Source organism: Delphinus delphis, chromosome 3 (genome assembly GCF_949987515.2).
Source record: "Delphinus delphis chromosome 3, mDelDel1.2, whole genome shotgun sequence".
Lineage (NCBI taxonomy): Eukaryota > Metazoa > Chordata > Mammalia > Artiodactyla > Delphinidae > Delphinus > Delphinus delphis.
Window position 1 is genome coordinate 14,376,343 of NC_082685.1, and position 15,160 is coordinate 14,391,502.

The 15,160-nt window shown below is 42.8% G+C and overlaps 1 protein-coding gene across 1 annotated transcript in view; it reads right to left on the reverse strand.

Moving 5' to 3' along the window:
- Positions 1 to 8,385: 8,385 nt before the first annotated feature.
- The window catches only part of NWD1 (NACHT and WD repeat domain containing 1), a 65,899-nt gene continuing 59,124 nt past the window's right edge, over positions 8,386 to 15,160 (reverse strand). The window contains 2 exon segments of the mRNA XM_060006479.1: positions 8,386 to 8,687; positions 10,250 to 10,358. Coding sequence (XP_059862462.1) covers positions 8,386 to 8,687; positions 10,250 to 10,358 — 411 coding nt within the window.

The window sequence follows — 15,160 nt, forward strand, 5'->3', positions numbered from 1 at the left end:
GGACTTAACCCAGACGAGCAGGGGATGAGAACAGCTTCCCAGAGGAAACTTTCCATTCTAGCTGAGTTCTGAAGGATATGTAGGTGTTCACCATGGAAGTCAGGGGGAATGGCTGTGCAGAGGCCCTGTGGTGGGGAAGAGTGTGGCACATTTGAAGAACTTAAAAAAAAAGGAAAAAAAAAAAAAAAAGACCAGTGTTGTTGGGCTGCAGATGAATGGGAGGAAGAAGGAGAGAAAGAGAGAGAGAGAGCAGAATAAGAATGGAAAGGACAGAGGGGGCAGGCTACTCATTCTTATGAGATGAGGTAAGGCTTTTGGTCTTGGTATTTAGTGCTGGTAGAAGCTGCGCATGGGTTCTGCACAAGGAACTGTTTGAGCAGCTTTGAAGTTGGAAGCAAGTACTCTGACTGTTCTGCAGGGAAGTGATTGGAGGGGAGCCAGGGAGGGTGCAGGGAGGCTGTTTCATCATTTAGGCAGGCAAAGGATCATGGTGGTTTAGACCAGGATGGGAGCAGTGGAGGTGGAGAGAAGGGGGTGGAAGGGAGGGATATTTAGAAGGTAAAGCAGAGAGGAAGTGGCGCTGGGTGGATGTGGGGGTGGGGGGGAAGGAAGCATTGAGGATTCATAGCTCCCAGCCCACAAAGGGATTCTGCTCAGTTTCACTGCATTCCTGTCTGAACAGCAGCTAAGGCGGCCTGAACCGCATTTGGAAGCCACCAGAGTCTGGACAGCCCTTTCCACACCAATACCGCCTGGCAACGGTCCCTATCCTGAGAATCAACGACGCATGTTGGCTTCTGATACGCCCTAGGGTCCTCACACAAGGCCCCCCTTCCACGAGGATCACCGAGTTTTCCATTCTTTTACTAGGTCTCACAGGGTCAAAGGAAGCCCTCACTAATTTGGAGAATGGACAGCCACAAGCCAATTCCACCTTGGGCGTGTGTGAGTTCTGAAGGATGCATGAATATGTGCGTGTTTGTGTGTATGAGTGAGTGTGTTCAACACGTGGGCAATAGTACACATACATCTTTTCATTCTCATTTTTATAAAGCATAAAAAGTTGCTAAGCTAATTTTTTTCTTTACTATTCTCATCTACATAGATTAAATTGAAAACCTTACAGATAAACAACAGGACCTATTGTTTAGCACAGGAAACTATAGTCAATATCTTGTAATAACCTATAATGGAAAAGAATTTGAAAAAGAATATATACATATATATATATATATATGAATCACTTTGATGTACACCTGAAACTAACACAACATTGTAAATCAACTATACATCAATTTAAAAAGTTAAAATGGTTTGTATAAAAATAAAAAATAATTTTAAAAAATTTTAAATAAACATTTGAAAAAAATTGAAAACCTTAGAGTTGACAGTTTAGCTAGAGAGTTTAGATAAATTTGGAACACAAATGTCCTTACCATTTGTCTAATTTAATGGCATTAAGGTAAGATTCTTAGGTGGGTCTTTTGTTGGACAGTATTTTGGCAAAGTTAAGAAGATCAAAAAATCTTATTTTGAACTAACCTAAGTCTTCCCAGGTGACAAACATTAGGATCAAAATCTCTCAAGTCCAGAATCATGTGCTCTAGCAGAATTCGAAGGCTGCTGGAGATTCTCATGCCCTGGTGTGAGTGCCCTGCCCCGTCTCCCATCCTGGAGTGTAATGGATGTCACGCTTACATTTAGGTTATGCTACACAGCAAAGGTGAAGGGAATTTGCAGGTGTATTTAAGGTCCCAAATGAGTTGATTTTTAATTCATCAGAAGACAGATTATGCTAGGTGGGCCTGACATAACCAGGGGCACCCTTTAAAAGAGTCTGGAATTCAGAGCCTTGAAGCAGCAGAGAGGTGTGATCCTGTTGGCCTTGAAGGAGGCACCAGCCATGTCATGATCTGCCTTTGGAAAGAGGCAGCTTCTGGGAGCTGAGAGCCACAGTCCTACAGTTGCAAGGAACTCAGTTATGAAGGAGCATGGACCAGGGCTCTGAGCCTGACTGTGAGATCCTAGCCCCTCTGACACCTTGTGAACCCTGAACAGAGAGCCCAGCCACACTGTTCCCAGACTCCTGATCCACAGACACTGTGAGAATAAATGGCTGCTCTTTTCAGCTGCTAACTTTGAGGTGATTTGTTATGCAGCAATAGCTAACTAATACTCCTATGAAGTAGTCATGTCAAACCGATGAAGTAGTCTTGTCAAAACTGTTTACCGGGCTTCCCTGGTGGCGCAGTGGTTGAGAGTCTGCCTGCCGATGCAGGGGACACGAGTTCGTGCCCTGGTCCCGGAGGACCCCACATACCACGGAGCGGCTGGGCGCGTGAGCCATGGCCACTGAGCCTGCGCATCCGGAGCCTGTGCTCCGCAACGGGAGAGGCCACAACAGTGAGAGGCCCGCGAACGGCAAAAAAAAAAAAAAAAAAAAATGTTTACCTTGTGATGATGAGGTGTCAATGTATGTTCTTCAAGTGTAACAAATGTATTGCTCTGGTGAGGGCTGTTGATAATGGGGGAAATTACACATGTGTAGGGGCAGGGGGAATATGAGAAATCTCTGTACCTTCCACTCAATTTTGCTGTGAACCTAAAACTGCTCCCCAAAATAGTCTCTTAAAAAACATGTTTACCCTAAATCTAATCAAGCTTTTTAAGACCAGGATTGGCAGATTGTAAATATTTTATATTTTAAAGAAAGAAAGAAATAAAGGAATAAAGACACAGACGTAGAGAATGGACTTGAGGACACCGGGAGGGGGAAGGGTAAGCTGGGACGAAATGAGAGAGTGGCGTGGACATATAGACACTACCAAATGTAAAATAGATAGCTAGTGGGAAGCAGCCACATAGCACAGGGAGATCAGCTCGGTGCTTTGTGACCTCCTAGAGGAGTGGGATAGGGAGGGTGGGAGGGAGATGCGATAGGGAGAAGATATGGGGATATATGTATATGTATAGCTGATTCACTGTGTTATAAAGCAGAAATTAACACACCATTGTAAAGCAATTATACTCGAATAAAGATGTTAAAAAAATAAAAATTAAAAAAATAAATAAAAATAAAACTTTTTATATACACACACAAAAATAAATATATAATAAAAATAATATTATAAATGCTATATATAATACAAATATGTATGCTTATTATACAATATTTATATACTATATATACAATATTAATGTGTATAATATAGATAAATATAAAGGGCCAGATTATAAATATTTTTGGCTTTGAGGCCATACATTCTCTGTCACCGTAGCATGAAAGCAGCTGTAGGCAATATGTGAATGAACGGGCATGGCTGTGTTCCAATAAAACTTTATTTACAAAAATAGGCATGCAAGGACTTCCCTGGTGGTCCAGTGGTTAAGTCTCCATGCTTCCAATGCAGGGGGCCCAGGTTTGATCCCTGGTCGGGGAACTAGATCCCACTTGCATGCCGCAGCTAAGAGTCAGCATGCGGCAACTAAGAAGCCCACGTGCTGCAACTAAAAAAAAGATCCTGCGTGCCACAACTAAGACCCAGCACAGCCTAAATAAATAAATAAATATTTTTTAAAGAACACAAAAAACAGGCATGCAGGCTGTGGTTTGCTGACTCCTGCTCTAGAATATAAGAGGCTAAATAGATAAAACAACCAAATGCAATTGTAATTTGTGAAGAAATCTTGATTGGGTCCTAGTTTGAAAGAAACAGCTAATTAGGAATGTTTTCAGGCTAATTAGGAAAAGTAGGAATGCCTATTAAAAGATATTAAATAATGATTGTTAGTTTTGGTAGGTGAATGCAGCTATGTAGGAGAATGACCTTATTCCTTAAAGATGCCTCCTGACGTATTTAGGGACTGAAGTGACTTGATATCACCAGGGCCGGAATTAGGATGAGGAAAGTGAGGAAAGTTTGGGCCAAGTACAGGATCAGATCCTATTTTTATTTAAAATGTTGGTACTTTTTTCATCATGCATTTTTATTCATTTTGATTAAAAAGTTATGGTAATACAATGTTTATTTTGGTTGAATTTCTTTGGTGCCTCTTAAACTTTGTGTCTGAGTGCCCCACTCTCCTCACCCTAGTCCCAGCTGTCACTTTGAACTGGTTTAGCAGGAGATTGGCAGCGATAGGGCAATAGAGGAATCTCGAGAGTAACTAAATGAGTGTTCATTGTTCTCAATATTGCAACTTTGCTGTGGGTTTGAGCATTTTCTTTTTTTTAAGATAAAAATTTATTTATTTATGTTTGGCTGTGCTGGGTCTTCATTGCTGTGTGCGGGCTTTCTCTAGTTGGCAGCAAGCGGGGGCTACTCTTCAGTCCACTGAGCAGGCCTCTCATCGTGGTGGCTTGTCTCTGTTGCAGAGCACAGGCTCTAGGCGTGTGGACTTCAGTAGTTGCAGCACGTGGGCTCAGTAGTTGTGGCTCAGGGGCTCTAGAGCGCAGGCTCATTAGTTGTGGCTCACGGGTTTAGTTGCTCTGCAGCCTGTGGGATCTTCCCGGACCAGGGCTCAAACTCGTGTCCCTGCATTGGCAGGCGGATTCTTAACCACTGTGCCACCAGGGAAGTCCCAAGCGTTTTCAAGTTAAGTAAATAAATTTAAAAATCTCTAGACTTTTAAAGTTAAAAATTTTTAATTAACTGAAAACCCCCCAGACTCATAGGTACAGAAAACAGATTGGTGGTTGCCAGAGGTAGGGGGTGGGTGTGGGTGAAATGGGTGAAGTTGGGTAAAAGGTACATTTCCAGGGAGAGGAATTGCGGAATTAAGAGCTGTTTGGGTGACCAGATGTCTTGATTTCCCAGGGACTGAAGGGTTATCAGGACATGGGCCTTTCACTTTTAACTGGGTTAGTCCCCTATAAACAGGGTCACCATGATCACCCTACTTCTTATTTTTACCTTATGTCCTTCTTATTCCTCTGTTCTATTTGATTTGCTTACCATGAATATGTATTATTATTATTTACATAACTACCTAATAAAGAAACTGATTTCTCATCAAAAGAAAATTTATGATAAATAGTCCTGGAGACGTAATGTACAATATGGTGACTATAGTTAATAATACTGTACTGTATATTTGAAAGTTGCAGGAGAATACGTCTTAAAAGTTCTTATCAAAAAAAGAATGAAATAATGCCATTTGCAGCAACATGGTTGGACATAGAGATTATCAAACTAAGTGAAGTAAGCCAGACAGAGAAAGACAAATATTATATGATATTGCTTATATGTGGAATCTAAAAAAAATGATACAAATGAACTTATATACAAAACAGAATAGACCCACAGACATATAAAACAAACTTATGGGGGCTTCCCTGGTGGCGCAGTGGTTAAGAATCCGCCTGCCAATGCAGGGGACATGGGTTTGAGCCCTGGTCTGGGAAAGATCCCACATGCCATGGAGCAACTCAGCCCATGTTCTACAACTACTGAGCCTGCTCTCTGGAGCCCGCAAGCCACAGCTACTGAGCCCACACACCACAACTACTGAAGCCTGCATGCCTAGAGCCTGTGCTCCGCAACAAGAGAGGCCACTGCAATGAGAAGCCCATGCACCACAACGAAGAGTAGCTCCTACTCGCCGCAACTAGAGAAAGCCTGTGCATAACAATGAAGACCCAATGCAGCCAAAAAATAAAAATTAATTAATTAATTCAAAAAATAAGTAAATGAAACAAACTTACAGTTACCAAAGGGAAAAGGAGGGGGAGGGATAAATTAGGAGTTTGGGATTAACATGTACACACCGCTATATATAAAATAGATAACCAACAAGGACCTACTGTATAGCACAGGGAACTATACTCAATATTTTGTAATATTCTATAAGGGAAAATAATCTGAAAAAGTGTGTGTGTGTGTGTGTGTGTGTGTGTGTGTGCATACATACATATGAATCACTTTGCAGTACACCTGAAATTAACATAAGTAATGTATAAGTATAGTTGCAAATCAACTACACTTCAATTAAAAGCAAAGTTCTTATCACAAGAAAAAAATTGTAACTATGTGTAGTGATGGACATTAACTAGACTTACTGTGATCATTTCACAATATATACAAATATCAAATCATTATGTTGTACACCTGAGACTAATATAATGTTATATGTTACTTATACCTCACTTTTAAAAGGACTCTCTAGAATTTAATATAAATTAATTCCTGCTGCAACTAGAGGGGCTGTATATTCCAATTGCCTTGGGACAGTCCAGTTTATTGTAGTTGTCCTAGAGTACTTGTTAAGAGCATTCCTTTTCACTCTCTAGAGGTGTCCCAGTTTGGATAGTGTGTTAATATAGTCCTGTTCACACAATAACCACGCTCTCACTCTGGCTCCACCATGGCTGGGGGACTTCAAACAAGTCACTCTGCTGCAAAGCACAGTGCTTGTCAAACATTCATAGCAACCAAACGCCTTCTCAAATGAAAACTCGCTACAAAAGCCCCAACGTAAGCAACAATTTGGAGTAGCACTTTATTCGTAAAAATTTCTTTCCTATGTTCAAATTAGTGTTTACGTACAAAGCAGTTGATTCTCACTGAGGCTGTTGAGATGGACACATACATTTCAAGCCAGGAGTTGTAGCTGAAATCTTAGTCACATCCACTTTATTTCCACATTGGGTAAACCCCGGATTCACAGAAGACGTGGTGGCAAAGAGTAGCTATTTTTCAAGGGCTCCTTTCACAATCTAAGTTAACTGGATATGGCAGGAGAATCCCACGTTAGTTATGTCCAACACCTTAAAAAACTGCTACCCAACATGTATTTTAAAATTACAGTTATAAAATATTTTTTAATGGAATTTGATGCTAAGTAACGTTCGCAGAACTGTCAAAGCCCTCATTGGAACACTCATTTGAGAAACAACTGAATGAGAGTCAGGTCACATGCAGCTCAAAAGCTTCTGTTTCTAAGGTGGTTTTTTCTGAAACTCTTGTCTGGAATCCAATGGGTGGGGGGGAAGGAAGGAATAGCACCTTGAAGGTTTGGACTCTACTATCCATATAGCAAAAGACCCAGAAGCAAGTGGGGCTTTTAGAAGGCTGCAGGCAAAGAAGAAAGAGCCATTTAAGTGGAGCGCAAACAGTTGGACTGTTGAACTTGCACAAGGCAGAAGTGGTCCAAAAGCACAGCAGGGAGATGTCGGTAACTTTTTCCATCTGCTTCCAAGAGCCTCCAGTTTTTAAGATAAAAAGTATCATTATTCTTAAAGTGCGGGAGCCAGGGAGTAGAGATGGAAGAATGATAACAGGTTTACTGTTTTAATGCCAAGTTGGGTCATGAGTCAGCTCAGGAACTAGAGACATGGGCCAAATGTGCCTATAAGTGTAAATTTGAGCCAATTGCCAACTTTAAAAAACGAGAACGTTTCTCACAAAAGTTTGGATTTCTGGCTTTACTTATGACAACAGGAAGCTCTGGCACCAGTAGGCTGCTTTCCCCATGGTGATTCTGGGGTAGAGTCAAGGTACTTGTGTCTACCCAAGACACAGCAGTGCCCTCCATATTCCCATTGTCACTATCACTCTCTGCTGGTCACCCAGGTGCACAACAATTGTCTAGATTACTCGTTGGCCCCTGTGGGCATTTGAATGTGCCACCCATGGAATTGATGTTTGTGCTTCTGAGTCTAAAATTAAAGTGAGGTGGTCCCAATAATAATTGGGACAGGAAGGCTCTGGGCTTTCATTTCTCAGAGTTCTTGCACCTCGGGCTCATGATTTTGAGCAAATCACAGTTACCTCTGCAAGGCTGTTTTTTCATCTCTGAAATGCATGCAGAAACTCCTGCCCTCCCTGACGTATGGGCTGTGATAAGGATCAGACTATAGCACCTGGTGTTTTATAATCTATAAAGCTCTGTGGTCCACATTTGTGTTTTAGTTGGTCTCACATCCATCCATCCCCCCTTGACCTGCTACAAGCACCCTAGTTTCCCTGGGGAGTAGCCTCTCCCCTTCTCAGTCTACATGGTTAGGTGGTGTTGACTCCATCCTCAGCCTGGATGGGCATGGGGTCAGGCCCACCAATCAGAGTGTTGCGTTCTTCCCAGAGATAGCTTTGTGTTCCGGGATGGGTGTATGAGCTAATTGGGGCTAATAGACTTAGAACCAGGACTTTGGTTCCAACTGTTGGAAAAGGGAAACTCTCTTTTCTACTGAACTTTGCTGTCATGTTGCTAACTTGGGGGTGTTGGGTCTGTAAATGGAGCTGACAAGGAGGAGAAAAAAACAGAAAGATGGTAGGAAGCAAGGTCTGGGTCACATAATCGGAGGCTTTGGGTCCAGATATACATCAACACATACAGTCTTTTTGCTTCAGGTTGAATGGGGCTAACTCACTGGAGACACGGGGGGGTTTACACTAGCAGGCAGACTTGTGAGCATTTGTTTGATTTAGATTCGTTTCCCTGGGCACTCCCTGATCTTGAGTCCTGGAGTGCTCCTGCAGCAGCAATCAGCTCTTCTCTCTGCCTGGATTTGACCATCTACACTGCTTTTTTGAAGTTCTTGAGAGAGTCCTGTTGTGAGATTCTTGATGAAGGGCACTGGAAACGTTCACAGATGAGATAGTCATGTGTGGTGGGGGCAATGAAGCCATTGGAGGTTGGGATGATTCTGTTCACCACGGCATGGACAAACTGGATGGCCAGCAGTGTGCCTGTCGGGGGAAGAGGAGGGGAGGGTACAACTGATAAAAATGTGGCCACAGAGATCCAATCTCACACATTGAGAGTTGGCTGCATGGGGTCAAATCTCTGCTATGCCCCTTACTAGCTTAGGCATGAAAGCCAGCCTCTCAGAGTCCCTCTTGCTTCATCTGCAATATGTGAACAATAACTGAGCCTACCTGCTGAGGGGAATTCTGAAGATTTGAAGATGTCATGCATGTCAGGTGCTAACTATCAGTTTCAGCCAGCGCAAATTCAGTAAATATTATTATTGGAGGAGGAATGGGAAAACATGTTGTGAACCTGCACAGGATGGGCTTTTAAGGCCACGATTCACAGACCTCACCTTCTGAGCCATCATCTTTTGGCCAGGCATCTTTGTTACTCTGTATTAGACTACAATGTATTAGATTATAATGTATTCAATTATAATGATGCAATCACAATGTTTTCAGTTATACTGTATTCGATTACAGTGTATTCAACTCTACCTGATATTCACTCAGCCACTTACTTGCTTTGTGACCTTGGGAAAGTTCCTTAATCACTCTGAACTTCAGCTTCTTCATTTGTCAGATGGAGATAGCAATAGCTCCTAAACCCCTGCCAGTGTCTTAAGGGTTCCTTTCTCTATAGGAGAATGTGACAGAGGTGACCATGGGGACTAGGCAGACCAGCTTGAAACCACAGCCCACCCCATCTCTCAGAGCCTCAAATTTTGTAAAGTGGTGATGCCTATTGAGAGAATTAAATGGCGTGGTGACAGTACTCAGGACACAAGAAATGTTAACTCCTGTTACTATGTCCTTAGTGTAATATTGAACAGAGTGAGAGATGTGAGGTTTTCAAAGTGGTTGCTCTTAAGATGCCCCAAACATTTACAGGGTCTAAGGAAAGAGAATGAATGAAGGTCAACATCCTATGAGATACAACATGTGAACATTGAAAATCTAGCTAATAAACTATTAAATGAAACATGTTCTATCCTTCTACGCTGATGGATGTACCTTCAGAACCACCTGGAAGATCAGGTTTGGGTTGAGGATTCTTGGGCTCCTCAGTTACATGCCAGAATGTAATGGTGTGGGACAGCCCAGCTGTCTGTGGCTTGCCCACTTCTCTTCCCACATCCAGCTCCATCTTATATCCCTAGAGGCCTCAGATACATACATGTGAACCCCCCAACGTAGCTCACACATCCAGACTCCATGCACACTACTCCAAGACCACCCTCCAAGTCTGGGGGTGTATACACAAGAGGCACAGCCCACTTTCAGAAAGATAGAGCTGGGGAAGAGGCCTGCACAGGCCCTAAAGAGGGCTCCTGGGCAGGTGGGGAGTGTGTTCTGGAGTTCTAGGTACGCAGAGCATGGGTCTAGAGGAGGAGGTAAGCTCCCATTGGGTCTGTCCCCTGAGCCTGCAGATACTTCTCTAAGCAGAGGGACCCAGCTAGGGGAGGCTGGAGTGGGGCCCTCTAATGGCCAGGATCCAGAACAGAGTCCTTCATTTCCAGATCTAAGCTCAGTCCTACCTGCAAAGCAAAATGACTCACCATCCAGCACACTCCAGACGATTATGGAGCAATCTTTCAAGCCTGTGTAGACGTACTTGTCATCCTTGGAGAAGCAAGCACATTGGACACCTCTACAGTAAGAACTCTGCTGAAAAAGGTAATGTGATCTTGATTTCAGACTGAAAGACACCTAGGAGTGCAGCCTCAAGGCACTCGTATGGGAAGCCAGACTTATAAGCACCTTTTGAGAGATGGATCAAGTTAAAACCTGGAAAGATGGGTAGCATCAATATTCCCAGGACCAAAACACGTCTTCAAAGAGATTGGATTGAGAGGATTAGTGACATTTTGCACTGGAGAATGGGAATTATAGGGTTTAATTTCTTAAATGACCTTGGTTATACAAGTATTAGCTCCAATTGTATTTAATTAAAAGCTATATGCTAAATGCAATTTAGGATCCTAGAACAGAAAAAGAGAATTCACTGAAAAACATATGATCCCAATAAAGTTGATAGCTAATGATATTGTTCCCATGTTACTTTCTTAGTTTTGACAAACGTACTCTAGTTGCATAAGATGTTAATATCAGGGGAAGCTGGGTGAGGGGTAGGTAAATGGGAACATTTGCATTATCTTCACAACTTAATCTGTAAATCTAAAATCATTCCAGGGACTTTCCTGGTGGTCCAGTGGTTGGGATTTCACCTTCCAATGCGGGGGGTGCGGGTTCGATCCCTGCTTGGGGAGCTAAGATCCCACATGCCTTGCAGCCAAGAAACCAAGACATGTAACAGAAGCAATGTTGTAACAAATTTGATAAAGACTTTAAAAAATGGTCCCCATAAAAAAAAAAATCTCAGAAAAAAATCATTCCAAATTAAGTTTTATTTTTTAAAAAAAAAACCAAAAAGCTAGGTGTATTTAACTGCTGTGGTGACATTTCCCATCTCAACGAGGCAAAAGATTACTTACATCTGAGCCTTACAGTGGCTTCATAAAAATAAATGTCAAGTGGGATGAGGGCTTTTTAAGACAAAACTACACATATTCTGTTCTCTTAGTTACAAGATCATCTCCCTTAGTTTATTAACAATTTTTATATCTTGCAACCTAAGGTATAATCTTTGTTCTCCATCTGAGAAACTGGAATAATAGCAACAACCTTACAAGATTGTTGTGAGGATTAAATTATAGAATGATATTTTAATATGTATATTTTGCATAATTGCATAATGTGAATTTGTAAATATATAATACAGCTCTTAATCATATTGATACAAAAATTATAACTCCTTACGAGATGGACAGTGCAAACTGTCTTAGACATTTTGTATGAAAAGAAGTCACCAGTTTCCCTTTTCAGAGCCTTCACAGTTGCTGTTCCTTCTGCCTAGAATGCTGTTCCACAAGACTTATCTGAGCGGCTTAAATAGCAGCCCTTGCCCATCTCTACCTCTCTTTATCTTGCCCTATTTTTCTTCAAAACTCTTGCTGCACCCCAACCATCATGTATTTGCTGCTTTGTTTTTTTTTTTTTTTTTTTTTTTTTTTTTGCGGTACGCGGGCCTCTCACTGTTGTGGCCTCTCCCGCTGCGGAGCACAGGCTCCGGACGTGCAGGCTCAGCGGCCATGGCTCCCGGGCCCAGCCGCTCCGCGGCATGTGGGATCCTCTCGGACCGGGGCACGAACCTGTGTCCCCTGCATCGGCAGGCGGACTCTCAACCACTGCGCCACCAGGGAAGCCCTGATTCACTTTTTTATAAAGCAGAAACTAACACAACATTGTAAAGCAATTATACTGCAATAAAGACGTTAAAAAAAAAAAAAGTACTTCTCTGAAGACTCTGGGGGGAGCCAGCCCTGCCAATGCCTTGCTTTCGGGCTTCTGGCCCCTAGAACAGTGAGTGAAGAAATTCTTGTTGTTTTAAGCCACCAGGTTTGTATAGTAATTTGTGACAGGACATTTGTTTTGATTTTAGAGAGATGAGGAAGTGGCAGGCACTGGAATAATGGGACTAGCATGGGACAACCAGGAGGTAGGAAAGGCCTGGTGTGTTTGAAGACCAGCATGGAGGCCAGTGCGGCTGGAGCAGAGTGAAGGAAGGGGAGGTGAGTGAGAGGAAGGGGTGTCAGATTTAGCAAAACAACAACTGCAACAACAACAGGACACCCAGTTAAATTGGAATTTCAGAGGAACAGTGAAATTTTTATGAGTATATCCCACAATGTTATGTGGGATATACTTATACTAAAAACTTGTTGTTTACCTGAAATTTAACTGAGTGCTCTGTATTTTATCTGGCAACCCTACCCAAGGGGACTTGTTCTCTTGTGTTCCAAATACTGTCTGAGTGAACGTTTTGTTGAGAGGACCCCTAGCAGCGCAGGGAGGTGGGTGAAGGCCAGATTATGCATGGCCTTCCAGGCCCCATACGGGAGAGAGTGCAGGCCCTGCTTCTGCTCAGCCAGTAAAGGCACCATGGGACACACTGCAGCAGCTGGCAGAGAAACTCAGCTGTTTGTGTGTTTATTGTTTTTTTTGAGTGGGAAGGAAGCCGCCCCCTTACTTTATAAAAAGATCTCTGTCCCTGGAACACCACAGATCGCCTGCTAAGTCACGCATTTCCATTGGCACCGACAGCTCAGGTCTCGGTGTGGGTGCTGGGTTAACATGACCTCATTCAAGTGGATACCCTGTGCTTTCCCAGGAGTTATGGCTGACAAGATAGGCAAGCCAATTCTTCCAGAGGTTCAGAAATAAAACATTGTCGGTAAATAAACAAACATTCAGCATCTTATTTGAGGCTGCAGAGTCAAGCCTGACTATGAATTCAAATCCCAGCCCCTCCACTTACAGCTGTGTGACCTCAGGCAAGTTACCTAACTTCTCTGTGCCTCAGTTTCCTCATCTATAAATGAGAATAATAAAAGTGCCTACCTCCCAGGGCTATTGGGGTGTAAAGGAATTAACACATGTTAACTGTTTAGGATGAGTTCTAACACACTGTAAATACCCAAGTATTAACTACTGTTATTACAAGGTTAACTCTCTCACTGAGGAGTTACGGTATGAGGCTCTCTGCTGTGCACCTCACATGTGACATCTCGGTTTCGCCTCAAGACAATCCCTGGATCAGGTCAGGTCACTGAGGGCTGGGGGCTGAGTCTGCCTTATGTCTCTCCATGCTCCCTGTGGAACTACTTTTATTGAACTGTGCTTGAATGATAGCCTCACATGGAAGGATGTTATGGATGAAACATGTGTGTGGGAAACTGAAGAAATGCACCAAAATATCTGCTGTCCAAGGATATTTGCATTATACTCTTATGCAGTAAAGGATGAGCTCAGCAGGCCTGGGACATCCACACCCTGCACATGAAAGATTTGGTCCTCGTCTGGCTCCTGGAAGGTGACCTCTAAGCCCTTGGAATGTCCTGCCTAAAAGGAGTATCTTTGTTACCCTGAGGCCTTGGGCCACACTGCATGGTCTATGCTCAGAGTGTGACGTATGGTGGGAGCTTTGGGACGTATCAGCTTGACCTCAGGGGTGGGGCTGGTGATTCAAGTTAGCTGTGCAAGGATCAGCCGTGTCTACATGACCATCTACCAGTGAAAAGCCCGGACGCCAAGGCTGGGGTGAGATTTCCTGGTTGGCCGGACGCCATGGATGTTGTCATCCATCATTGCTGGGTAAGTAATCACTGCTTGCAAGACTCCACTGGAGGAGGACAAGCTCGTGCTTGGTCTCTCCTGGACTCTGCCCCGTGTGCCTCTTCCTTTTGCTGATTTTAATCGGTACCCTTTTGCTGCAATACACTGTAACTGTGAGTGTAACAGCTCTTCTGAGTTCTGTGAGCCCTAAAACATCATCAGACCTGAAGATGATCTTGGGGACCCCTGATTCTATTTATCAATGAAATCTTGCCTGATCTTAGCTGACTTAAGATTGAGGTACATCTTGCAAGCAAAGGTTGGTTCCCAAAACTGTGGATGGAAAAACTGCTCAGGCTCCTTCTTCTCACTGGATGCTGGAAAGAGCCACACTTGAAACCCAACTGTAACAAGTTGCTAGGTCACTGAGGTCCTCAATGCCTTTGGTCTCAGTCTTGATTCTATTTTGTGCTCATTTTCTTTTGTCTTTTGTTCCTGTTCCCCATGCTTATTTTATACACACTTAAGTCACTTGAAATTCTTTTGGAAACAAGATGGAGGGTATACATCATTCAACCTGCCGTCAGTCAATCTTAGAGGATAAGCATTTATCTACTGGACCTGCACTCTCCAATACGGTTGGCACAAGTCACACGTGGCTATTAATGAGGCTGGTCTCAAGAGATGAGCCATAAGTATAAAATACATGCTAGAGATCAAAAACTTCACACAAGAATTTTAAAAATAATGTGAAATATACCATTAAAATCATACTGATTTCATGTTGGCTTTTGGGGTCTATGGTATTAAATAAGATATATCATTAACACAAATGTCACCTGTTTCTTTTTACCTTTTTAACGAGGGTCAGGAGAAAATTCACAGTATAAATGTGGCTCACATTCGTAGTCTGCATTACTGGACAGTGCTGGTGTAAAGTGTCTTTGGTCCCTGGAAATGGCTTTGTAAAAATCAGACTGATTTAAGGGCAGTGAAAGTAATCTGTATGATACTATAACGATGGATATACATCGTTATACATTTGTCCAGACCCACAGAATATGCAACACTAAGAGTGAACCATAATGTTAGCTATGGAGTTTGAGTGAGGATGCTGTGTCAGTGTAGGTTCATCAGTTGTAACAAATTCATCACTCTGGTGGGCCATATTGAAAATGGGGGAGGCTGTGTGTGAGTGGGAGCACAGCCCCACACACGGGTATATGGAACTCTCCGTATCTTCTGTTTGGCTGTGAACCTAAGACTGCTCTAAAATTTTTTTCTTTAAAAAAAAA